This window comes from Anolis carolinensis, chromosome 4, assembly GCF_035594765.1.
Source record: "Anolis carolinensis isolate JA03-04 chromosome 4, rAnoCar3.1.pri, whole genome shotgun sequence".
Taxonomy (NCBI): domain Eukaryota; kingdom Metazoa; phylum Chordata; class Lepidosauria; order Squamata; family Dactyloidae; genus Anolis; species Anolis carolinensis.
Window position 1 is genome coordinate 179,239,436 of NC_085844.1, and position 26,520 is coordinate 179,265,955.

A 26,520-nucleotide genomic window follows, 5' to 3' on the forward strand; every position below is an offset into this window, starting at 1 on the left:
CTGAGGATGCTACTAAATATGCTTAGTATTATAAAAAGTGTATGTTCTGCTCACTCACAATACAGTAGAGTCTCACTTATCCAAGCTAAACGGGCCAGCAGAAGCTTGGATAAGCGAATATCTTGGATAATAAGGAGAGATTAAGGAAAAGCCTATTAAACATCAAATAAGGTTATGATTTTACAAATTATGCACCAAAACATCATGTTATACAACACATTTGACAGAAAAAGTAGTTCAATATGCAGTACTGTTATGTTGCAATTACTGTATTTGTGAATTTAGCACCAAAATATCACGATATATTGCAAACATTGACTACAAAAATGGCTTGGATAATCCAGAGGCTTGGATAAGCGAGGCTTGGATAAGTGAGACTTTACTGTATTAGTAACAGGCCATATCCACAGTGTGGGACACACACTGGACTTGGTCTTCTGTCAGGGATGGGAGGAAGGTGGCGGTGTGGAGGAGCTTACCATTGCTCCGCTGTCATTGACCGACCATCACCTGATCAGGTTTAGACTCATTGCGCCCTCTAACCTCTGCAGGGCCTATTAAAATGGTCCACCCAGGAGACTTATGGATCTAGAAGTATTCCTGACGGCTCTTGGGGAGTTTCCCGCCTCCTTGGCAGGTGATCCTGTCGATGCTGTGGTCTCCCTCTGGAATGGAGAGATGACTAGGGCGATAGACACGATTGCTCCGGAACGTCCCCTCTTGAGTAACTGAGCTAAACTAGCTCCTTGGTTCACTGAGGAGCTGGCAGTGATGAAGCGAAAGAAGAGGGGACTAGAGTGCGTGTGGCGATCAGAGTATAACGAGTCAGACCGAACACGACTATGTTCCTATCTTATGTTCCCCTTCAGGGTGAGAACAGCAGGATATAAATGTAGTAAATAAATAAATAAATAAATAAATATCTTAGGACATATGCTGCAGCAATCAAAGCCGCAAGGAGAGCTTTCCTTGTGGCCAACATTGCATCCGCAAAGAACCGTCCGGTGGTGCTGTTCCATGTTATCAGAGGGCTGTTGACTCCCACCACTCAAGGTGGGATCCCTGATAACTCAGCAGCCCGCTGTGAAGCATTTGCTCAGTTCTTTGCAGACAAAGTCGCTCTGATCTGCTCTGACTTTGATGCCATATTAACAGCAGTCTCTGAGGATGTAATGAGAGCACCTGCTTGTCCATTTTTGATGGATTAATTTCAGTTGGTTGAGCTCGAGGATGTGGACAAGCTCCATGGAGAGGCAAGACTGACCACATGTATCCTGGACCCCTGCCCATCCTGGCTGGTGAGAGAAGCCAGAGGGGATTTGGCCGAGTGGGTGAAGGTGGTGGTGAATGCCTCCCTTCGGGATGACAAGTTTCCAACGAGCCTAAAAATAGCTGTGATCAAGCCGCTGTTGAAGGAGCCATCACTGGATCCCACTCAATTCTGAAACTTTTGGCCTATTTCCAATCTCCCCTATTTGGGCAAGGTCTTGGAACATGTGGTTGCCTCGCAGCTCCAGGGATTCTTTGTTGACATTGATTTTCTGGATCCAGCACAGTCTGGCTTTAGGCCGGGGCATGATACCAAGACAGCCTTGGTCACCTTATTCGGTGATCTTCTCCGGGAGCTGGACAGGGGGAGAGTGTCCCTGCTAATTCTGCTGGGCCTCACAGCAGCCTTTGATACCATTTACCATGGTATCCTTCTGGGATGCCTCGCAGGGATGGGTCTTGGAGGCACTGTTTTACAGTGGCTCCACACTTTCCTAGAGGGTCGGTCCCAGATGGTGTCATTGGGGGACGCCTGCTTGGCCCCACAATCGTTGACTTGTGGGGTCCCGCAGGATTCTGTATTGTCCCCCATGTTGTTTAATATCTACATGAAGCTGCTGGGAGAGATCATCAGGGTTTTCGGGGTGCGGTGTCATCTCTACCCAGATGATGTCTAACTCTATCACTCTTTTCCACCTGTCACTAAGGAGGCTAGCCAGGTCCTGAACCGGTGCTTGGCCACTGTCTCGGTCTGGATGAGGGCCAACAAATTGAAACTGAATCCACACAAAACAGAGGTCCTCCTGGTCAGTCGGAAGGCCGAACAGGGTATAGGGTTACAGCCTGTGCTGGATGGGGTCACACTCCCCCTGAAGGCACAGGTTCATAGTCTGGGGGTGATCCTAGAATCATTGTTGAGCCTGGAGCCCCAGGTCTCAGCGGTGGCTAGGGGAGCCTTCGCACAGTTAAAACTCGTGTGCCAGCTGCGCCTGTACCTTGGGAAACCGGACATAGCCACAGTGGTCCATGCTCTTGTTACTTCCCGTTTAGACTACTGCAATGCACTCCGCCTTTGAAAACTGTTCGGAAGCTTCAATTAGTCCAACGGGAGGCAGCCTGTTGTTAACCAGTTGTTAACTCCTCTGTTACGCCAGCTTCACTGGCTGCCGATCAGCTACTGAGCACAATTCAAAGTGCTGGCATTAGCCTATAAAGCTCTAAACAGTTCCAGCCCAACTTATCTGTCTGAACATGTCTCCCGCTACTACCCACCTCGAAGTTTAAGATCCTCAGGTGAGGCCCTGCTTGCGGTCCTGCCAGCCTCACAGGTGCAGCTGGCGGGGACAAGAGACAGGGCCTTTTCAGTAGTGGCTCCCCGCCTATGGAACGCTCTCCCCTGCGAAGTCAGGCAGGCTCCCTCCCTCCTATCTTTCCGTAGAAAAGTTAAGACCTGGTTGTGGGACCAGGCCTTCGAACAATAACAGCAGCATTAACTATTACTATGTGTGTTGGAACTCAATGACAGACCCAGTCTTTTAGACTCAAAATGCACCTATCTGTATATTTATAAGTGTCTTTTTATGAATGTTTGATGTATTTAATTTTAATTGATTCGCAATGTACTGTATTAATTTTTTATATGTGTGCTTTTATTGTAAGCCGCCCTGAGTCCCCTATTGGGTGAGAAGGGCAGGATACAAATACAGTAATAAATAAATAAATAAATACTATCATGTTTAATTGTTTCTTACAAGGTGGCCTATATAGAGTAAATCTAAATTCTATAACTGAGGGTCATTTTCTGTTCCATTTGTTATTAACATCTGAAGTAATCAGAATTATGGGAGGGGTTAAAATTGTATTCAATAATAGAAATCTATAGTGATATGAGATGGAATTGGCCTTTAATATAATTGCTTTTAATATAATTGATTTTAATATGGTTCTAATATTTTTATCATGTTTTATATATTGCTGTTTTAATTTTTGTGTTTGCGAGTTTATGTATTTTCTGTTATGTATTATGTTGAACGGCATCAAATCGTTTCCTGGTGTTAACCACTCTGAGTTCTTCAGTGAGGGAGAGAGGGCAGAATATAAAACAAAATAAATAAATAAATAAATAAATAAATAAATAAATGAAAGACCTGCCCGGCAAGCCAAAAAGAAAGAGAATATTTCCCTTTACCGCTATCATTTTTATCCAACTACTAAAGAAAGTCATCATTTTTATTGAAAAACAAGGAAACAGAGTGAATCCAAAGGGTAGGAGAAAAAAGAAGTTAGTATCTGAAAAGAAAGTATTCCTTCCATCTGTCCCCACTACCAGTTCTTATTCATAATCATGTTTAGGTTCTCAGACTTGGCTGACTATGTATTCCACAGAATAGAATTTGTCAATCAAAAGTAACTACTTGTGGAGGATGACCAGCCTATGTTTAGATAGGTACTCATTAGGTAGCCACGAAAGTTTGTTTATTATTGCTCATTGTGGTCTCTTCCAATGTGGCGATTCTATGAATAAAAGAGCAAAATGAATCTATCATGATGTTTTTGGTATAATCTCTTCAATGATATTAGTGAGAGACATATGGTTAAACTGTCGTGTATTACACTGAAAATGTATCTTCTAGTTCTGAAAGGGAATTCTTCGCTATCAGTGCTTAGTTTGTGTCAAGAGTGCTTTGCATATAAAAAGGACTCGGGGATAGAATCCAGTTATATAAAGCAAGGCTTCTTTGTGTGCAGTCCTTTTGTAGTACCAACATTAAAAGGCTTTTTATAAATAAAAGTGGAATATAATTATGAATGCCCTTCTAGGGGAAAATCCTTGATTACCTTTGAATTTTTCTACTCTTTGAAAAGGTTATATTTAACGGGTTCAGTTTCTTACTTGATGTTGCTGTTCCCAAGGGAAATCAGCCTTCCATACAAACTGCTTCAATTGGGTTACATGGCTTTACTTTGTGTCATGCGTTTGTTAGCTGACAGGTTATATAACACTGCAGGCTAAATATATATTGCTCAGTATTCAGGTAGTGTCCTGTATTTGAGGATTAACTTGAAACTGTGATAAGGTAGGTGTGAGGAAGAAGACTAGCTTTCAAAAGTCAATTTGAAAAAGCACACCAAAATTTTGCAAGTTTATGTTGTTGTTTTTAAAAAAAATCTCACATGTTGAGAGCAAAATTAAAAACTAAACTGGTGGAAAATGTTGTTTAATATTGTATCAACATGATACAATTAGTTTTCATATATACTTGTTTTAGTTTGGAGAAAAAGAGGAAATCAGGTTTCCGCTATTTCAACATCTTAGTTAGGAGTAGGAACCATGCAGCTCTCCATATGTTGTCAAACTCCAAATCCTATCTGCATTTGCTAATGGTGAGGACTACTGGGAGATTGGGCCCAACATTATTTCTTTGATTCCCACACCTGCTTTAAGACCACCGAACTTCAATAGAAGTTAGAGTTTCTACCCCTACCTTTTTGTATTAATGGGATGGTGTGCTCTTATGAGGCAAGAAGCTATGTTTACAGAAGTGGTGGTGCTGGTAAGGTCTACCTTGTGATACAGACATTTGTCGAGGTTCCAGGCTAAATGTGGCACCATAAATAACACTTGTCATTACTGTGCAGAAGAATGCAATGCTAACTGTTTCTATATGAAACAAGAGATCCTACCATTAAATGAGATTCCCATGACAGAAGAAAGTCAATGAGATACTGGGGAAGAACAAAGTACAAGGATAAGTAGAATTGTGGCTAATGATGTAACCAGATTCAAGCCAAAAGGACATCCAAATGTTGAAAATAAAGTCTAAAGCTGCACAATATACATAGGAACATGGAATGTGAGAAGCACATATCAGGAACATTATAAACAAAATAATAAAACATATAAATATTGAAATACTTGGGGTATGGAAACTATAGTGAAAAGTAATGGAACACTTTCAGTCAATTAATTACAGAGTTTACTTCGAAAATGAGAATTTAAGAAGAAATGGTGTGATGTTTATAATGAGGAGAGATACGTCGCAAAAATAGTCAAGGGATATAACACACAATATGACCAAATAATATCAGCAGGACCTCAAAAATAAGCCATTGATATAATCCAGGCTTATTCTCCAGCTACAGAGACAGAAGAGGAAGAAATTGAGAGTCCATGAGGAAAGTGATGATTCTTGAAAACAGGATGTGTTCTCAATCATAGGGAATTAGAATACAAAAGTAGGAAATAGAACATAACTAAAATTGTAAGAAAGATTGGTCTAGGATCAAACACTGAAGCAGAACAGTTAAATTGTATGAAGCCATCAGTTGTTCATTGCAAATGCATTCTTCTGGCAATGAAAGGGGTGAAATATGTTTCCAGGAACAGATGGGATACCAATAGAGCTGCTTGAAAATGCAAGGACGGGATTTACTATAGTTCTAACTGAAATATGTCAACAAATATGGAAAACAAAACAAAGGCCCAATGGTTGGAAATACTGAATATACCGTATTTACTTGAATCTAATGTGCATATTTTAAAGATAAACTGTTGACCTCTTCACACAGGACTTTTTTCACCCTGTTCTTCCATTTGTTGATGGGCCTTCCAAGAATCATCAGACATTAGCCCTGCCCACATTCCTTCCGAAGTGGAGGAAAAGGGTCACAAGACGCTTCCTCCTCTGCGATGGAGAGGAAAGTGCAACAAGTACCTGCACTTTCCTCTCCATTTCCCCATAGAATAGAGGAAAGGGTGGTGAGGCAACATGCATTGCCGCCCTTTCTCCCATATGATGAGGACAGGGACAGGGCACCAACACGTCTTGTCCCGTCCCCACCATATGATAGGGGAAGGAGGTAGGGTGTGTGGGGCGCCACAAATTGCCCTGTGCTCCATCCCGTTCAGCGGTGACCGCACGCAAAACAGCAGGTATCATATGAAGAGGTCCTATGTCTCCCAAATCAGGATGTGCATTAGACTCAATGGTGCATTAGAATTACCCCCAAACTCTGCCTTTTGGTATTTCTGCTGCACTCCACCTCCCTGTCCAGCCAGCCAGCTGGTGGGACTCAGCTGCCACCTTCAAAATCCATGAGGGCCCCAACTTCCCTTATCCACCCATTTATCCACATAGCTTCCCTATACCCACCATCAACTTGATTCTGTGAATGTGCAGTCTTCCTCTTTTTCTTCCTCTCCACCTTCCCTTCCTTCATCTCCTTGCAATTCCTCTTCCCAGGGACAGGCTGAAGGCAAGAGGGGGTGGGGGAGGCTCAGGCTCGCTCTGCAAAGTGACCTTGAAGGTCCATGTTTGTTGAGCTCCTTGTCAGCAACGGGGTGGGCTGTGGTGCAGGCTAGTTAGCAGCCAGCTGCAGTAAATCACTCTGACCAAGAGGTCATGAGTTCAAGGCCAGCCCGTGTCGGGGTGAGCACCTGACAATTAAAAATAAAATCCTTTAAAGCTCGTTGCTGACCTAAGCAACCCAAAAGATAGTTGCATCTATCAAGTAGGAAATTTAGGTATCACTTATATGTGGGGAGGCTAATTTACAACACAATAAAAATCACCCAGCCGCTGTTGGAATGAGGAAGTGCCGTCCCAATGGATGATGAAGCAGCTGCTCCCTCTGTGACCGGAATCAAGCATACCCTCAGGAAGCTGGAAGCTGGAGAAGGTTTAAAATGCCTCTGTGTTTGTCTCTGTCTCTGTTTTATGTTATATGGCATTGAATGTTTGCCTTATATATGTACAATGTGACCTGAGTCCCCTTCAGGGTGAGAAGGGTGGAATATAAATACTGTAAATAAATAAATAAAATAAATAAGAAAGCATACCTGACAACGAGCTCAATGGGAGGAAAGCAGCGAGAGGAAGAAAGAGGAAGGCTTCGACTGTTTGGAGCAGAGCCTTCTAAACTCTTCAAAGGGATGCAGACCAGCTCTCATGAATCTCCTCTTCCCAGTAATGAGGCAAAGGCAGGGGGGGGGAGGGGAGGCAGAGGCAATGGCTTGCTTTGCATCCCTTTGGAAAATTTGGAAAGTTCTGCTCCAAGGAGAATGCAGCCCTTCTTTCCACTTCCCCCTTCTTTTTGCCTTTGCCTCATCCCTGGGAAGAGCCCTCCCAAAGGAGAGAAGGAATTGGGAGCTCCTCGTGGATTTTGAGGGTGCCTTGTGGTACCAGGAAGCCCACAGGTTGTAGACTGCTGACATCATGTCTTACCAGCTGGTTGGCAGGGCATGGTGCAAAGTGCCCAATAAGTGTATTACAGTTGCTGGCAAATCTCTCCCCCCCCCCCTTTTCCAGGCTTTTGAAAATTGAGGTGAGCATTACAATCGATGGCACATTAGACTCGAGTAAATACATTATACTCCCCCCAAAAGGGATAACAATGATTTACAGATCATTGAATTAGTCTTCCATTCAAGCAGTGTGATGCTTAAAGTTCTACAAGAAATACTTTTACCATATATAAAATAAGAAATACTAGATGTCCAAGCTTGGTTCAGAAAAGGAAAAGTCACAAGAGATCATCTTGGAAATACATGTTGGATACTGGAGCTCATCCCCCATCAGAATAATATCAGCCTGTGTTTTACAGAAAGAACAAATTTTTAATTCATGTTGTGACCTCATCAGAAGTGATGTTGCTAGCAAGGGTCTGTCAGGGAGCTGTTTTTGGCCAGTGAAACAGTGATCGTGGTGATAGCCCAATGTGTTTTCAGCCTGTTTGTACACCAAAAGGACTTGTGTAACATTTGTGTGCTGCATCTGGTTTGTTACTCCAGATCATTTCATTAGGTGTAGACACATCTTAGAGGTTTCTCATCCATAAAGTTGTCATCTGTTGTTTAATTGTTATTAATAACAGAATCAATAAAGGAGTGTCTAAGGAATTTCCTTTGCTGTTAGATTAAAATGCTGTTAGAATTACTTAGCTAGCTAAATACACATTTCCTATGTAGAAAGAAGATGAGGGAATATGCATTTAAATATATCAGGGCTACAGCCACTTTGATTCTTCTGTCATTTCCAGCTAAGTATTCATGTAGTCAGCACTTGAACAAGATTTGAGTGAAGCCTGCACATGATGTTCAGTGAATGGTGCTGAATTTTTTGCAGATATGTAGTCTCACATCAACAAAATAGTGAGTCTTTTTCTCCAGTTATAGTGAATAGCGAATTTATTATACTGAACAGAGATTAATACAAATATTTCAGCTATTTCTCCCTAAAGCTACTTGTTCAGGTCAAGAATAGGTCATAATATTGCATTCCAGCACTGCTTCTGTATTTCCTATTGATTAAATTTCCGTAAGTAATTTAATATCATATTGATTAAATTTCTCTAAGAAATTGTTTCATAATAACTTAAAACTATTTACTAATTTTGTCTAAAGTACACTCAGGGAATGAAATTAATTGCCATTCTATTTGGAACTACTGGTTGGGTTTAGCCCAAAGTATGTAATATATCAGAAGACTTAAATCTGATCAGATCTCTCTATAAGTGACCTAAAGGTCTTTGACTGCTTTCTTTCCTAATCAGTCAGATGACTGGAGGAGCTGGTTGGATCCTATCAGACACTGTGAAGAATTCTTGCCAAGGACAGGGTCAAAGTCAACTTGAGGGGATATAAAAATGAATAGCCTCATTACTTGTTAATCCAGTACTACCACTTTTAGAAACAATTTGTGAGTAACCAAAATTTCAGCAGCAGGATCCAACTTCCATCCAATTGCCATTATTGCCATTTTAACCACCCCCCCCCCCCAAAAAAAATACTGTACATCCCCAGCATGTGACATCAGGGGCAGATGTCTTCTTCTTTCCCTTACTCAATTTTAATTTCCTTGTATTTTAAATAGATAATACCTTTAGTTAAAACATCATGGACCTGTCCTATATGGTTTATTAAATTCCCAGACACCGAAGATAGCTAGATATCTATCTGTCTAAGAATTTTATAAACCAAATAGGACAGATTCATGATGTTTCAACTAAAGATATCTTCTTCTGATATGTAACTACTAACCAATAATTAAGCCGAAGATAGATAGAAAGAGAGACAGATAGAGAGATGATAGAACAAGGTTTAAACAGAAACTCTTGAAAACTATAATTGTCTTCAAATTTCACACACATAAAAATCATACATGCTGGCACAGAAGGTAATGGGATCAGAGCAGGATTGGGAGCTATTGACAGGTTTACTAGGAGTTATTGACAAGTAGCTAGGAATTGTTGGGGGGAGGGGGAAGCAGATCTAATTAGGGTGAATTAAAACACAATGACTTATCATTATGATTTTTATGTTTGCTCATAAACCCAGCAGTTTTTGAAAAACGTGCTTATAAGGAATTAGGAGTCATTGTGTTTGCCTGGGAATATTGCTACTTGAAGTAGACAGGTATTTTATGTTTATTAGCTGTAGCATGGCTCAAAATGCTGTGTGATCTGAAAAGTGACTCATATGTTCTAATCCAAATTATGGTATGTGTAAAATAGTTAGACAAATACATAAATAAATATGCAGTCATTGTCTTCCTCCACAACAATTTACCTTTAATAAAGCCAGCCAAACTTTACCTGAACCATCAAAAATGTGTCAATATGCCTACCTATGTGGTATATCCTAGCACACAGAACTCTTAAGAGCTAGGTGCATTAGGTAGCAAAAGGATTTTAATCAGTTTAAAGACGCATACAAATACACATGCACACGCACACACACCACTCTTTTTATGAAAAGCACTTTCCTGGAATCTTCTTATGTAGAAACACACAGCATTCTTTATTCGGAAGGTGACTGTGAATGCAGCTCTGTCATATTCTATTATTTCAGGCTGTACTTTGTTTCACTTCATTCAGCAACAAGACTGCTTCTGAAATAGGATTATTGACCCTTGCCATTGATCACAGTACATTGGTAAGATGAAGATGTGTGTGTGTAGGTGTGCCCACGCATACATGTGAGCACTCAGGGTTGCTGCTACTATCAAAATGTGCTTCTCTGTCGGTAAAATAACCCAGACTGTGGTATATAAATAATGTTTAAAAGATCCCTCCCCCTCTTTGCCTTCTTTTAGTGCATCAGACAAATTAAATGAAAAATTGCTGCACTTGAGTGAAATTTCCCTTGGGAGAATAAATTATATCCAATCCTCCAGGGACATCCCCCAAATGAAAGTGGATTGATGCTCCTTCAACCTCTCATGCGCTCTGTTTTGTCCCACAAGTATGTACTCCTTAAGTGAAAAGAACAACTTGGTTGTTCAATTGAACCTTCTTCCTCATTGTTTGGAAGTGTGTTATGATCCTGATATAAAATGGCACTGGCCTCATTGCTACCCACCAAGAATTATCCAGGGTGAGGAAATGGTGAGGAATGGTGTGAGAAAACAAATGTTTTTAGTGAATGTCATTGTTCAATGTACCCATGCATGGGGGTAAATGTGTTTAAAATTCTGCTTTGATTGTAGAAAGGAATAAAAGCATTGTTAAAAGATGAATTTCTTCATAAAAAGTCCAGACAAAATGTTTTATTGTCTTTTGCTTGATGAATTATCACATTATTATGGGCATGTCAGAAATCTAGATATTTTCTAAAAAGCATTGAAGTCTTGCTGTGTATGTTTTCCTTTTTACCATTACAGGTGATTGGTTATAATAATCTAAGTATTAATGTGCAGTCATGGATTATTATGTCCATAGAATTCAGGATAAAGTATTCAACCAATACTAACTAGTATATAAACTAAAATGAGTCTTACCAGCTACTGACATGTTATCAGATACAATGCAGCAAAATGTTTACTCAGTGAATTGAATGTACTCTTTATGTTATTTTCATTACCTTTAACAATAATAGTGACTTCATAATTACATGGGATATATAGATGTGTTATGTTCAGCTGGAGAGCACAACTAGGAGCAAACAGCTATGGTCACAACAACAATGATCCCATAAAAATACCTTGGGCAGGGGAGTATGTATTTTGTTATTGTGATTAATTCGTCACTATTCATGGAATTTTAGTTTTCTTTACTTTAATACCATAATAATAATAAATATCTTTAAGATGAGACACAACACAGTAAAGATAAAATGCGAACAAGACATGCCCACATCAGTTTTGCGTATATTCACCCATGTATTTATTCATGTCTGATTCTGCACCAATCTGCAATTTTGTACAAAGTAAGTAAAACATCACACTATTTGTCTATCTATTATTTGTTATCCCATTTTTATTCCATATAGAACTCAAAAGATTCCTTCCTTCCAGGGTATACATTTAATTTTCAATTTATTCTTAAAATATATACTTTTTTTTTAAAGCTGCAGACAGTATCACAGCATGATGATGAGTGAATAAATGAAGCACGATTTTGTTCTTGTCATTATGGTAGTCTGAGATTATTAGATCAGGTTGGTTTACTTAAATGTAGACTGGCTAAAATCCTGCTGCCAATTTTTTCTGTGCAGCTATGAGGAGTTCATATGTCATTACCCAAAGACTGGTACTTTAGCAATGTCTTTAAAATTTTGTATTAATAAAAAGAGGTATTTTCATATTCCATATGAGAATGAAAATGAAAAAAAAATTAATTAGAGACTGTCTTATTTGTGTTCCCACATGGTTATTCATTTTAACAGATCACACCATGTCAGGAAATTGTGTTAAAAGACAGTAGAAAATTAAGACAATACGAATATATGTATCTTATGTTATGAAAAAGAAGAAACAATAGACTTCTAATTTAAAAAAATGGGATGAGGATTCTCCAGCCTCCATCAAGAGAGACACTATGGGAGGACCTGCTAGCACAGTGGACTAATGACATATCTCCAGGAAACTTGCTTTTGCTTTTCTTGCCAGGGCACCTTGCCTTTAGAGTTCCCAGCCAAAATTGAGTTCTGGCTTCTCAACAGTGTGATGGAGGTAGAGAGGCAATTCCATTACATTAGTTGATGCGCAGGCAGAGCTTAAGCTGCCAGAAATAAGAAAGAACAACCTTCCATCAGAGATACTCTTGACTTTAAACATTGTGTGGACGTTTGTTTTTATCTCAGAGCATCAACCAAAGTAGACATACCTAAGCAAAAACAATAGAATGTTAAATAATTGAAAACACATCCAATGTGTTGTCAAAGGCTTTCATGGCCGGGATCACAGGTGTTGCAACTCAGGTTAGCTTCACCTTGCTAGATACACCAGACTGCACACAGGTTGAAGTCTTTTGTAGTTTATTAGGAAATAGAAGATAAAAAGTTCTTTAAAAGCAAAAGTAAATTTCCAAAAGATTGTTACAAAACAAAGCCTTAGTGAATAATCCAAGAAATCACAAGGAATAAACAAAGTCCCATTAGAGCATAACAAAGTCCCAATAACATGAACACAAAGTCTGCAAAATGATCCAGGAAAACGAGTGCTTGCTTCTTGGTTGAATGAAAGTTGCTTTGACAAAGGTTTGTCTCCAAGCACACTGTTATAATAACCTTTGCAAAGCATGAAAGCATTTCTTTGGCCTCTGACCTCCTTCTTGTTTGCTATTCTCACACTCCTTCGAACCCTGAATTCCAAACGGTCAGCTTGATCTAAAGATTCCGTTTCATCAAGGTCAGCCTGCTCGTTAGCGTCATCCTGCCTGCTATCAGAACTGTCCTCCTTTTCTGAGTCAATTTGCACCTGGCTAGTTTCAGTATCATCAACATCATTCCCTGCTGTGGGAGAAACTCTCTGTTCCTTGTCTTCTACAACAGGGATATTCTGAACCTGATTTTGAACCTGAATCCCATAATCCTCATCAGAGTCACTCTGAGGTTCCAGCTGAGTCACAACAACAGGGTTGTTGTGTGTTTTCTGGGCTGTATGGCCATGTTCTGCGGATGCCTGCCATAGATGTGGGCGAAACGTCAGGAGACAATACTTCTGGAACTTAGCCATACAGCCCAGAAAACACACAACAACCCTGACATCCAATGTGCATTTGTGCCTTTTCTTGCCTTTCTTCCCAGTCAGATTCAAGCATTTTCACATATCTTCTCAAGGCTTCTCATAAGCATAACCCATTCTGATTTTCTACTTCGATTCAAATTGCTTCCAATCCTTGAGGCAGGGTGGGAGGCTGTCATATCCCAGCCGCCTTTGAGTTCTGAACCTGGTTCAGAAATGATCTTTGACCAGGATTAAGCTTACTCTGATTTTTCACCCAGTTCTCCTCCGAGTTCCTTCCAATTACAGACCCCAGCTGTGGATAGCTCTGAGGCTTCCTTAATTGGGAGAGATACTGATAACATTACTCCCGTGGAAGAACCAGATGTTACAAGCTCCCCAGGGAATGTATCCTTTAACAGAAGACAGTTTTTGCAGCAACAGAGATCCCAGACACAGCAGCTTCGCAGGAGTCAACGATTGGCATCTAGAGGGGAGACTGGATAGCAGATTGCTTTGGGAACCTTTGGGGAGTTGGGTTCCCTTTGCTGTTATTAGATCTAACTTCTATAAAAGTGTTTTGCACTGTGAACTAGTCGTGGTGTCATCGTAGCGACTTCACCGTTTCCAGTTCCCTGATTTCACCAAGCCGAGTCTCCTGTTTCCTGGCGGCCAAGCCGAGCCGCGACTCCCATTTTAATCCGGAGTGAATTCACGTCCTTGCCTTGTTCCTGAATCCAGATTGCTTTTAGCTTCGTCTTTTGCCTGCCTTGAATCCAAGACTTTCTAGTGATTTTGGACTTTGTTATTTACTCCTGCTTCCTTGTTGTTTTCCCCGCTCAAGAACTTTTCAACAGTTTTGAGCGTATTTCGGTTTCTGGACTTTGGACAATAATATTGGACATATCTCTTCAACGCTTTGGACTAATTCATACCATTCCTTAAAGGACTATTGCTCACTCATCCTTTCCACTTATTCTTTCCTGAATTTGTTTTAATAAAGATATTATATGATTATTGGTCTCTATTGGGTTTCCAGTGTTCAAGCTGCCTTGGGGTGCAACAGAGGTCATTTCTGACAGCATTTCACTCTTTCTCTCAGGGACTTTTTCTTGCTTTCCCTGTGAAACCTTATCACAGTTCTCTGGCTTTTCTCTTTCTCTCTGCGGGGACCTATCTGCATGGAGCCTTCCTTATATGGGTATTTGAATGGTGACTGATCCAATTTAGTAAACTCTTTGAAGCTGTTCATTCAGAGTTCTGCAGGCACATCAATGCACTGACTGTGAAAGCTGCTCACTGTTCTGGTCCTCCAGCATAAAATGGCAAAATGTGCTAAAATGGTGCCATACTCTACCTGGCTTTGGAGAAATCAAGGACAACTATATTTGAAAAAAAGATAGTCTGACAGCACACTTTGGGGATCTCTATGTTAATGCTTTTTGATTTCTTCCGGTTGGTCTTCTATGGTCCCTACATATAATTTTTCAGGTGTATTTGGCTGTGCTTATGATGGCCCTCTTAAATACTGAGTAGTACCTTCCCAAGTTGGCACTTGGAAATTGTTTACAATTTTACCTAGAGTACACACCAAAGTCCTAGTCTTGTAAATGTTATCTGTTCCTGAATTTTTCTATTTCAAAATTTGAAATAAAGCATAGTAATCACTGGCATAAAAAGCATAAACTTTCCATAAATAATTCTACATTGTTTTTAATGCAGTAGAAAACTGTATGATAAAACATATATTTTAGAATTTGTGTTCTAAAAGGTGACTCAAATTATAATCAAAAGAGTATTGGATCACTGTGCCAACGATAATGGTTGATTTACAATAATTCCCTGTCTTAACACTTTCCCCAGAATGCCAACCTCTTCATGTTTTGATTACATTGTCCCCTTTGCTAAACCAAGCCATCTGTGTGCATGCCTCCAAGTCATATTTTAAATTTAACTTCAGGCGACTTTTGTAATAGAGGTCTAATTAGACTGTTAGCTCTTCACAGGCACAGGTAGCTTCTCTTCCTACTTACTTACATTATTTACATTTATGGTGCTGTGATAAAGTTAAAGAGTAAAGGGATTATAATTGTTTATTTGGCTGACTGTATAAATGCCCTTGGCTCCAAAAATACAGAACTCTTGCATATATTAATCAATATTTTGGCAAGTATAGTCTTACCTGAGGAGGTTACCATCTTGCAAATTTCATCCAATTCTGACAGAAGGAAAAGTTAATAATTGTTGCTTTCCTGTAATTTGTTGTTGTTGTTGTTGTTGTTGTTGTTGTTGTTAACTTTCATCAAGTCAGCTTTGATTTTGGTGACCCTATGAATGAGAGATCAGTAGTTTATGAGACTTACAGACCTTTGGATTTCTGACTTTTGAGGGATTCAGGACTGGATCGAAACTGCTTCAGCATAATGGTTATTTTCTCAACTATTAACATCCAAATCTATTCTTATGATCTGTGCACAACCCTAATAAGCAGTATTTATGAAATAATGCAATTAGATGTATAAAATGAAAAGGCACAAAAATTTCAGTGTAAGCTTTGAAGAGCATATTTCATCAAGCATTTTTTTTAAAAAAAGAGAAGCAGTGCTTGGATAATAAGGAATTATAATTTTACAGCATTGCAGTTTCCATCACAAATGGAGTTGTTACTAGTGTCATATTACAGAATTGATATCACCAAGTGACCCCAAAGATTTGTTGGGAACTAGGAAGGTTCTGAAAACTGAATTTTGCATCTTCATTTTGAATATGTATTCAAAAATATATATATATTTTTTAAAATAATTTTTATTTGAAATTTTCCAAATACAGTGCGAGCATATAAAAACGGGGGTATAGTGAGGAACCAAAGGGATGGGAAGGGGGGGATAAGGGTGGGGTGAAAAAGAAAAAGAGGGAAATAAGTATTGGGAAGGGGGGGAGGGGGATGGAGGGTTGGACAAGGAAAACGTACAATTCAGTAAAATAATAATAAACAGAAAAGAAATACCCGGAAATGTCTTTCTTTGGGAAGCACACTTCCCTATCTAAACTATACCTTAAGTCACCGTACTTGCATAAATTCATTCATACCTATTACATAGTTAATATTACAAAATTAATAATTGTTAAGATATTCTTCCACTTTTCCCCAGTTAGTTTCTCTAATACTTTTTCCTCTTGTCGTTCTCAATAAAAAGGTAAGTTTATCCATGTCTCGAATTTCATTCAGTTTGTTCAACCAACTAGTTTTCTTCGGCGTCTCCTCATTTTTCCAATGCTTTGCGAAAGTCATTCTTGCGGCTGTAATACAGTATGTAAATAAAATATCATCATTTGAGTCAAAATTCAAGCTTGTGTCCATTATTCCTAATAAATAATATTCAGGTTTAAGCGGGAACTGCTTATCTAATATGGTTTGAATCTCTGCATGAATCATTTTCCAAAATTTTTTCGTTTTATCACACGTCCACCACGTGTGATAAAAGGACCCTATCTGGGTTTTGCACTTCCAACACTTATTATCATAATTCTTATACATTTTACCTAATTTTTTCGGCGTTATGTACCATCTATGAAAGATTTTATACCAGTTTTCTTTCAAATCTGAAGCGTAAGTATATTTTAATTTCTTATTCCATATTGTTTCCCATTCCTCTAGTCTTATAGGACGTCCGATATTCCTAGCCCATACAATTCTTAATTCCCACCATTTGCGTAGACCCTTCTAGTACGATGGTGTAAATTCTTGAAATCATCTTTCCCTTTAAAGATATTATTTTGTCCCATGCGTTATTTAAACTACCAAATCCATTTATCTTGTCTTTAGAAAATTGTTCTTTTATTTGAGCATATTGGAACCAGGACATATTAGGGAATTTCTGTTTGATTTCTTCCTTAGATTTTAACTCGTATGTTCCTTGAATTCTAGTTAAGACATCTTTATATGTAGGCCACACAGACCAGCCTAACAGTTTTCTCTGATTCGCCTCCAAAGTGGAGATCCAGAGTGGTAGTTTATTGTAATAGAACTGAACTTTATATTTTTCCCAAATTTTTATTAAAGCAGATCTAATAAAGTGATTCCCAAAGTTCTTTTCAATTGACCTCTTATCATATCCTAAATAAGCATGCCAGCCTCTGCGTAAGTCGAAGCCTTCCAGATTTAGTAAATCTTCTTTCTCCAAGGTGACCCACTCCTTAATCCACTGTAGGGCGCAAGCCTCAAAATACAGCTGAAAATCTGGGAGGCCAAAGCCCCCTCTTTTAGGGGAATCTTTCATAATAGTAAAATTTATTCTAGGTTTTTTATTCTTCCAAATAAATTTGGAGATGTCCCTCTTCCATTCTTTAAAAAGTTTTTGGTTTCTTATTATCGGTAGATTTTGAAAAAGATATAGTAATTTTGGCAAGACATTCATTTTTACTAGGCTGATTCTTCCTAATAATGAAATTTTTAGATGTTGCCATTGTTGCAAGTCCTTTCTTATCTCTTGCCATTTACTTAAATAATTATTTTCTAATAGTTGAGCATTTTTAGCAGTAATCCATATTCCTAAGTACCTAATTTTTGAAGTTACTTTTATCCCCGACTTTTCTTGAATAAGCTCCTTGTTCTTTTTTGTAACATTTTTCGTCAAAATTTTAGTCTTTTCTTTATTAATATAAAATCCCGCTACTTTTCCAAACTTCTCAATCTCCTTTAACCAAATATTTAGATTATTTTTGGGTTCTTCTATTACGCAGATTAAGTCATCTGCGAAGGCCCTAATTTTAACCTCCTCCTTTTTTATTTTTAAACCTTTTAATTGTTCATCTCGCCTAATATTTCTTATTAATATGTCTACTGCAAAAATAAAAATCAAGGGAGACAGGGGACAACCCTGTCTGGTTCCCTTCTCTATGTTAAATTCTTCTGATTGGTGTCCATTAATTATCACTCTGGCTGATTGTTTATTATAAATCGCCTCTATGGCATTCATAAAGTTGTAACCCAAATCAAGTTCTCTGCCTAGTAATTTGAAAAAGTTCCAATTAAGGTTATCGAATGCCTTTTCTGCATCTATTGCCAGAAGTGCCACTTCTCTCTGATGGTTGAACTCATAATATTCTATAACATCTAGAATACATCTAACATTATCTTGCAATTGTCTTCCAGGAAGAAAGCCATTTTGTTCCCTTCCTATCCAATTTTCCAAAAAGGTTTTTAATCTGTTTGCCAAGATTGTCGTAAATAATTTGTAATCAATATTCAAGAGGGAGATGGGTCTATAGTTGCGCACGTCCGTTGTATCTGCTGAATCTTTTGGAATTGCTATCACCTCCGCTTTAGTCCAGGACTCTGGAATAATCTTATCTTTTAACGCCGCATTCATTATTTTCACTAGAAAAGGTACCAGTTCCTCCTCTAACACCCTATAAAAACTTAATGTGAAGCCATCCGGTCCCGGTGCTTTATTAGGCTTCATTGATTTTATAGCATTTCTAATTTCTTTCTCTGTTATATCTTTATTTAAATATTCTCTTTGGGAGTCTGATATTTTCTGAAGTTTCAAAGTATTTAGATATTCTGAAATGTCATCCAATTTTATCTCCTCTTTTTTGTAAAGTTTGGTATAGAATTCTCTAAATTTACCTAGAATCTCTTCATCACTCAAATACGCTATGTTATCGTCAATTATTTTTGTTATCAACTGCTTCTGTCTTTTCTTTCTAACTTTCCGTGCAAGCCAAGCCCCCGGTTTATTTGCATTTTCAAAATTATAACGTTTAATAAATTTAAGCTGAGTAGCTGTGTGGTCTAACTCCAAATTCTTTTTATTATTAATGAGTGTTATCCTCCTTTTTTCTAAAGACAACTTCTGTGGGCATTTCTTGAGTTCATTCTCTATTTGAGTTATTTCCTTATTAATTTCATTCAATTTCTGAAATTTCACTTTATTTTTCTCTATTTTCTGTTGTATTAAATATCCCCTTATTACCGCCTTATATGCGTCCCATGTCACCTGAATTCTGGTTTCCGATTGCCAATTAAATTCAAAAAATTCATTAGTCAATTTTTTATTTTTGATGATATCCATTTCTTTTTTTAATAAATTATCATCGAATCTCCATTTTTTAATTGTTTTTTTATAATTTATTAACATAGTAATGGGGCTATGATCAGATTTGTTCCTTGGTAGGATATCTATTTTGTCTATTTTTGTACATAGCGAATTGGATACCCAGATCATATCTATTCTTGCCCAAGATTTACATCTACCTGAGTAGAAAGTGTAGTCACGAGAGTCTGGATTCTTAAGCCTCCAGACATCTCGTAGATCGAATTCTTCTCTCAGCTTCTGAAAATTTGAAGGTAATAATCTTCCTTTCTCGTTTTTTTTGTTTTTAAATACTTTAGTTGTATCTAATTTAATGTCCATTATACCATTAAAATCACCTAAAATAATTAGGTGATCATATACTGAAACTGCAATATTTTTCTTTAAATCACTAATGAATTTCCTTTTAGGGCCGTTCGGAGCATAAATATTTACAATTAAAATTTTATGAGAGTTGTAGGTCACAAGGGCCGCTACAAATCTACCTTCTTCATCTTTAAATTGAAGAGTTGATTGGATTTGATCGTTCACATAAAGCACTACTCCCCTTTTCTTATTTTTATCTGAAGAGATAAATTCTCTCCCCAAGTTTTTATTTATTAAATGGGCACCGAATCTCTGTGATATATGTGTTTCTTGTAAAGCTATAACGTCAAATCTACCTCTCCTTAAACTATTCATAACCTCTTTTCTCTTACTGGGCAAATTAAGCCCATTAATGTTGTTAGAATAAAACTTTAAATTACACTTAGTCACTCAACACCATAATCGGTTCCTTCTGCACCACTTGGGGCCCGGGGTACATTTTCTTCTTCCATTTTGTCTTCTTCTTCTGACTCTATATCCTCATCTTCCCTTTCTTCTGATTCCTCTTCGTTGTCATCTCCCACATCGGATGTGCCCGATGCCGTTGGATTTAGTTTTACCTTTAAATCAGAGTCCTTAGGTGATATATGCCTAGCTCTCTTTGGTTTCTTTCTTTTCACTGAAGGAGGGCTTGGTGGTATAGGCACATTTTCCTTCTTATCTTGCTTCAGCTTTTGAAAAAAGTCCTTTGCCTTCTCCTCCGAAGTCAGCCAGTGCTTTTCTCCCTTCCAAGTAACCATTATCCCTTCGCTTCTTTCCCATCTAAAGCGGATTTTTTGTCTTTTAAGCTCATCTGTCAAAAAGAAATATTTTCTTCTTCTATTTAGTATTGCCTGAGGGAATTCTTTTAATACTATTATCTTTTTTTCCTTAAAATACATTGGGTTTCGGTTGTTGGACATCAAGATTTCATCCCGGGTCCTTTTCTTTACAAAATGAATAATTACATCTCTGTGGGCTCTATTTCTTCTGGAGAAATTTGTCTGGATTCTATATACTTGATCTATTCCATTGTCTATTAACTCTGGATCTTGTTTGAGAAGGTCTGAAACCAATTTCACAATTATTTTCCTTAAATTTTCATTGGCTTCCTCTTGAATATTTCGGAAACGTAATTGGAATTCTTTCTCATTCAGTTCCATTTTCTCCTGCATTTTTTCTAATTTTTCATTTTTGAATTCGAGCCCATCTAGTTTTTTCTGTAATTTCCCCTGGGATTTAATTATTTTAATGTTCTCTACTTTCAGCTCATTAATGTCCCTATGTGATTTTTCCATTTCCCTTTTCAGAAATCCAATGTCTTCCTTGATTTCTTTTTTCATCTCAAGCATTTCTTGGTGAAGTTCCTTTTGTTGGTAGGCTTGTTTATCTAATTTCAGTTGAGCTTCTCTTTGATGCTCTTCCTGTCTCTCCGCCAGTTTTTGAATCTCTTGTAAAATATCTCTCAGATTTATATCCTCCGCATGTGATGGTCTTCTTGATTGAGCTCTGCTGTCCCTCATGTCCCTTTCTGATTTAAATTTAGGGACTGCCATACTTAGTTATCCTATTATGCCCAATATTAATGCTGGTAGGAAAGGGGACTTTTCTCTTTAATACCGCCAGCTACTCACTGTACACAATTTCCGTTGACTCGGATATCTGCTTATCAATGTTTGCCCGTCGCCTTCTCCCGTCTCTTATTCTCTCTCTGTTTGTTCCTCTGGATGATCGGCAGCTCTGGCAGGCTCTTTTACCACACCAGTGTTTCCACCGGTTCCTTTAGAGAGAAGCACCGCCCAGGCTTCCACTTCTTCCCTCTTTCTCTTCCTCTTCTTCGCCAGCGCTCTCTCCCACCGGAAATGCTCAGTGGTTTTTGGAGCTTACTGGCGTTCCGTAGGAGCGTAGACAGAGAGTTGTTTACAAGAAGGAGGCTCCAGTCATAACATCATGGCCTCCAAGGTCAAATTGTAAGTTATTAATCTTTCCTCGTTTCTTCGTTTCACCTTTCCCGCGGTCTCTTCCCAACCCCGGACAACAAGCAGGAGGAGTGTAAAATTACTTCTTATATCTTTGCCTCAACTTTATGGTCCAGTTCATCCAATACAAGATTGTTGTTAAATTAAAAGATCTTGACTTTCAAATTTTCTCTTTTAAGGTTGGTTGTAGTTTATAGTCAATTATAGTCAATTAATCCCAAAGATAGAAAGTTCCACTCACAATTTCCTCAGTCTCAGTTCAAAATTCCTTTTTGTTTTCATTTAAAATCATGGGCAAGGCTGGCAGTTTGTGCGGGTGTCTCACCCGCTGCCGTTCCCGCGGTCCGCGATCGCGCGCCGCCCGGACCCGTTCCCCTCGTCTTCGGTCGAGGGTCGGATCAACGGGGTGCACTAGACCTAGCGACTCTTCTTGCTTCGATCCACGAGAAGAGGGGAGCCTACGGCTCAGCCCGACCGCTGGGATCCGGAGGCTTACTGAGAGCTCTCAGTAAGTCTGTCTTGCCGCCATTCGTGCCCACCGGAAGTCCTCCTATGTATTCAAAAATATGTACTGTATCAATCACTTCAAATTTACATCAATCTCACCATCCCTAGTACTATATTTCATAGCTGGTACATTTTTGTAAGAATATATCTGTTTCAGCATTTCACAAAAAGGAAGCACAGGCAACAAAATTTTGCAAAATCTGTTTATCCATAGTATCATACATAGTATTGATAAATATGGTAAATTAGCCATGTCCTACTGCCAATTCTTGAAAAAATACACAGGCAGTTGATAACAGTGATAACAGTGTTAAATGTTAGCACAAAAAGCTAATGAGTGATATTGTCCTCATATCATACTGTGTTTCCCCTTAAATAAGACAGTGTCTTATATTAATTTTTGCTCCCAAAGATGTGCTAGGTCTTATTTTTCAGGGGATGTCTTATTTTTCCATGAAAAAGAATTCACATTTATTTTTGAACAAATACTGTACAGTAGTTGTCATCACAAACCAGCATAACCAGACAAACTGTGAATCCTATCAAGAATTTCTTGTTACTACCATTATTTCCATGTACAACTGGTATGTACATTTACCAATCCTGCATGATCTGGTGTTCTGTTTGGCAGGGGCTGGGCATGCTTCCAAACAAAATTTTGCTAGGTCTTACTTTCGGGGGGGGGGGGGGGGGGGCTTATATTTAGCAATTCAGCAAAACTTCTACTAGGTCTTATTTTTTGGGGATGTCTTATTTTCGGGGAAACAGGGTACTGAGAGACACTATGATAACTGCTATAGCAGAAACAAATGTAAAACTTTGACCATTTCATCAGCAAAATTATGGCAAGAATAAGTAACAGATTTCTTTCTGCTGCTTAAGCATATCAGGTATCCTGTGCAAGTTTTAACACTAATACACTGTTCAGGAGATCCTTTTGGAAAAATCGGTGCTTCATTTTCAGTATTGCAAGATGGTTAGGGAGAGCAACATTTCTTCAACCCTTCAGAGACGTCATGCCATCCTAGGCCTAAACATATTGTGTTATTTGTTCATTCTTTTATGTGTGTTTCTGTTGATTTAATGTTTTCTAATGAAATCTCAGACTTGTACAGACACCAATATGATAACCCTGGGGTTCATGTCAGTAATGGAGGAAGTGTCATTTGCATTACTCTCCACTTATACTGTTAATACAAATGCTATGCTCCTGTTTTCCATGTCTTCCTTTTTACTATCCTACATTATGGTCTATGCAATAACCTGCAAGGTTGCCTTACCATGAAACAATGTGAAACTTAAATTAGCCAGCAGATTCCAACAAATGGGAGCCATTTTCCTTTCTTAAAACTCATATCTGCATATCATTAAAAATCAGTGGGGGAGGCTGCAGCATTCTGAATTTGCTTCAAGGCCAGCACTAGATTTCTATTGTTTATGTACCCTATTTTCACAATCAAGCAATGAACAGCTTAATAAATTTACACAGGTTTGAAACTAGGTTTTTCCAGTCCAAATCCCATTTAAGATCTGTTACCATGCTAATTCAGATAGAAACAGATAAAAGGTAGAATTTTCAAATCTTATGTTTAAAGCTCACTTCAGAGTCCTAATGGCAAACACCAGATGTTTAGAAGTTGAATATGTTTTCCCCCATTAGATAGGTAAAGGTGGTCTGCAAAGTTTTGTATTGCTATATTAGGTGTGTCAAGACTGAATTACCACTTCAGTTAGCATTTCCTCACCTTATGCATTGTGCATGATGCAGTTCTGTTAGTAAATATGTTGACACATTGCTCAGATGTCTGCTCTGCAAAAATGGAGGTGTGCAAAGAAAAATCAATAATTTCTAAATGAAGCATAATTAAGCTATAACCTTGATTTTTAAAACCCACACACACATGTACACACATATATTCACACAATGCAAATCTATTTCGTTGCTGCATTTTCTCTCTTGCATTAGTCAAAGCTGAAATTTGTGTCTAGTCTTCAATCACTTGGTAAATGATTTATTTCCAACTGTTTCTCCAATTCCAACTGAAATGTTTTCCTTTAGAATATGCTTGGCATGCATAGCCAACCAATGGTAATGGGGGATACATTTTAATTATGCACATGGAAATGTTATACCAATGATATTAAATGTTCACTGTTTTAGGCTAGTTCTCCCCTACTACTACCACAAATGCTTGGAAAAAGCTGGGGCATTATGAAATGCAAATACAGCAACAAAGTAAAAAACTACCCTGTTATTTGAAAGGTGTTGAAAGTGTTGATGTTGTTGAACTAAGAACTGCCATAGTTTTCATGCAAGTATGAAATGTTAAGTACGTGAAGTTTCTTAATCTATGCAACTATGATTTTCTGTAGTCTAATAAAAATTAGTTTAGATTTATTGGGGCATACAACTGCCATTACTCAATGGTTATGTGAATCACCTATTGTATAGACCAGGCATGGGCAAGCTTCGGCCCTCCAGGTGTTTTGGACTTCAACTCCCACAGTTCCTAACAGCCGATAGGTTGTTAGGAATTGTGGGAATTAAAATCCAAAACACCTGGAGGTCCAAAGTACCTATAGACTAACATATTTTATTCTTTGTCACAGGTATTCATTATGACAATTGGTCTTGACTCATGGTGGTAGTTTCTAGTAAAGTATAGTTTGTAGGGAGCTAGTATCTATTAATATTAGTTAATTTTTTTGCAGTTTTAAAAAACTCAACAAGATTGCAACCTTAGAAAATATGGTTAACTCTGCAGCAACATGCTCTTCTCATTAAAGATTTCCAAAACATGTATTGTTTTGACCAAGCTAGTCCTGTTCTGAAGGAATACATCACACTAAGCTGGTGGAATTTATTCACAAAGGGCTCTAGGTGCAGTTCCAGAGTTTATAACATTGATTTTGCAGGTATTATTCAGTCCCAACAATAAAATGACTCTGACCGTTAATGAATCAACTTAACTATTTGGTGTCCTCTTCACTAAGGTAAATCTGGGGCACAAATTATTTCATTTGCCAAAGACAGCATAGATCATCCTGCATTAGTCTGGGAAAAGTGTGTATGTGAAAAACTATTGTACAGAAAATATTTCCTTCTCCCCCAACTAGTTTCACTGAAATTTCCTGCTTTAGCGTGCTTCCAGCCCTGTGTTATTGGATGGTACGGAGAACTAGAGATTCCCTGGGGTCTGACATCACTTCCATAAAGAGAACTAATGGTTAGTTTTATAATAGTCTGATTAACCTACGGGGAATTTAGTTGGCATTTCCCCGTTTGATTGGAAACCATAGCTTTATTTCAGACATATTCATATTCATAACTAAGGATGAGTCAGTTTCCTATCATTTCTATAAGACCTCTTAAGAAAAATCACTTTGTATACACATTTATTTTTCTATTTTTCAAAGATTCCTATCTGGACAAAAGGTCATAGTTTAGCTTTTGGATAGCTAGATTTTTACTGGCTGTTCCATAAAGCATCTAACTAAGTGTGATTTTTACAATATTTCTTTGATCTTTGTCTGTGCTCTGTTTTAATTCCAATAAATCACCAGGTAGAAGTGAAATGAATTACAAAAATCAGTGATGGCTAATACTTTTTATTCTCTGATGTCCAACTTATTATAACTTTGTTTGGTTTTCTTGCACAGTAGGCAATTTGTCATCCCTGTGGCATTAATAGATTGTAGTTTTAAGTTTCTCCTGATTATTATCAATTTGGTTACAGTAGAAAAAAGTTTAAATTGCCAGTTATATTGACTGTAGTTTTAATATTAAAAATTGCAAAGTGTACCCTGGAGGTAATAAATGTCCAAAAGGAAAGCTTGTCTTAGGAAAAAAAAACATCAGATGTTTTTATTTCTTGGGATGAACAAGAAAATAAATCAAAAGATGGAACTGTTGGACAAGTCTTCTAGAACATGTCTGAGGTTCTAGAGCATATTTTTGGTATTTCACATTCAGCTATCTACCTCTTCATGAAATCCTGCTGTTTACATATTTTAGTGCTTAGATTGTCCTTATTTTTCTGACATGCATAAATTGATTCTCTTCATTCTTGACGTCTACATTTCCAGCATTTCTATACATCATTTCTTCATTTACTGGTCCCCTTTTGTCTAAAATATTTGCACATTAACCAAAAAGAATTAAAACAAACTTATTAAAAACATAGAATTTAAAAACAGTGAGGTTGTAATAGTAGATTAGCAAAGTGCACATTATAAGTTGTAAACTCAAAACATAAAGAAAATATGAAAATGACTTAAATTAGACTTTAACAAATAACGGAGAGACTGGGAGGGCAATTTTATGATTTTGATGGTCTAAAAGACTGGAGACTTAAATAAAGGAAAAGTAATTCAATTAAA

General features: G+C 38.0%; 2 protein-coding genes across 3 annotated transcripts in view; one reads left to right on the forward strand and one right to left on the reverse strand.

The window, feature by feature from the left end:
• Positions 1-26,520, forward strand: part of bend5 (BEN domain containing 5) — a 1,240,673-nt gene that overhangs the window by 515,475 nt on the left and 698,678 nt on the right. The window lies entirely within an intron of this gene.
• LOC103277963 (inner centromere protein) lies at positions 16,426-21,492 on the reverse strand. The gene is made up of 2 exons (XM_062978317.1): positions 20,071-21,492; positions 16,426-16,511 (listed from the first exon to the last, which is right to left on the reverse strand). The coding sequence occupies exons 1-2, from the start codon at positions 21,208-21,210 to the stop codon at positions 16,500-16,502; spliced, it is 1,152 nt and encodes a 383-aa protein (XP_062834387.1). The 5' UTR covers positions 21,211-21,492; the 3' UTR covers positions 16,426-16,499.

Coding starts and splice junctions, on each gene's coding strand:
- LOC103277963 (XM_062978317.1), bottom strand. CDS start 21,210: ATGGCAGTCCCTAAATTTAAATCAGAAAGGGACATGAGGGACAGCAGA.